This window comes from Colletotrichum abscissum, assembly GCF_030869225.1.
Source record: "Colletotrichum abscissum strain IMI 504890 chromosome Unknown Scaffold_410.1, whole genome shotgun sequence".
Taxonomy (NCBI): domain Eukaryota; kingdom Fungi; phylum Ascomycota; class Sordariomycetes; order Glomerellales; family Glomerellaceae; genus Colletotrichum; species Colletotrichum abscissum.
Window position 1 is genome coordinate 892 of NW_026850333.1, and position 581 is coordinate 1,472.

Genomic DNA, 581 nt, shown 5'->3' on the forward strand with positions numbered 1-581 from the left:
CATGACATCGCGATAGCCTGGTTGTCCGTGTTCAAGGAGCCCATGGCCAGCCAGGCACGGAGTGGGGAATTGTTGCCTAAAAGGCTCTGGACATCATTTTGAACCAATCAGAGCCCATAGACAAGGACCTGTCTGCTGGTTATGTGAGTGATATCACCAAGGTATCTATCATTGTTTCCCATTGCTCTCCAACCCTGTACTGCACTGGTAGGTATGTATTTGCCAACGGCAATGCCCCACACAAGGCATCGGTAAGTGTGAGGTCTTCGGCACCAGGCGGCAATTCAGCATAACATAGAACTCTGATGTCGCGAATGCCTCTCGTCGTACAACGATGCGCGCTGTTTACCAGTCAGTTATGCCCAAGGCACTGTGTCTCGTCGAAGGGCCCAAGACCACGTGGATGAATGCTCAACTCAGGAATCTCAAACGTATCCTGGCCGGACTTGAATTCATCGAGGCCCTGACCAAAGCCTTAGACGAGAAGTCAGAAATTCCCAGCCGCTCTATAAGCTACTACAACCAGATCGGGGACCCTTCGGTCGAGTTGCACCCAGTCAAGGCACGCCTCTAGTGTCATG

At 52.0% G+C, this 581-nt stretch overlaps 1 protein-coding gene across 1 annotated transcript; it reads left to right on the forward strand.

Moving 5' to 3' along the window:
- Window positions 1–334: 334 nt before the first annotated feature.
- On the forward strand, window positions 335–574 carry CABS01_17170 (uncharacterized protein; the record flags this gene model as incomplete). Its single annotated transcript, XM_060550497.1, has 1 exon — window positions 335–574. One exon carries the CDS (start codon window positions 335–337, stop codon window positions 572–574), a length of 240 nt encoding a protein of 79 aa, XP_060395383.1.
- Between the last annotated feature and the right edge of the window lie 7 nt (window positions 575–581).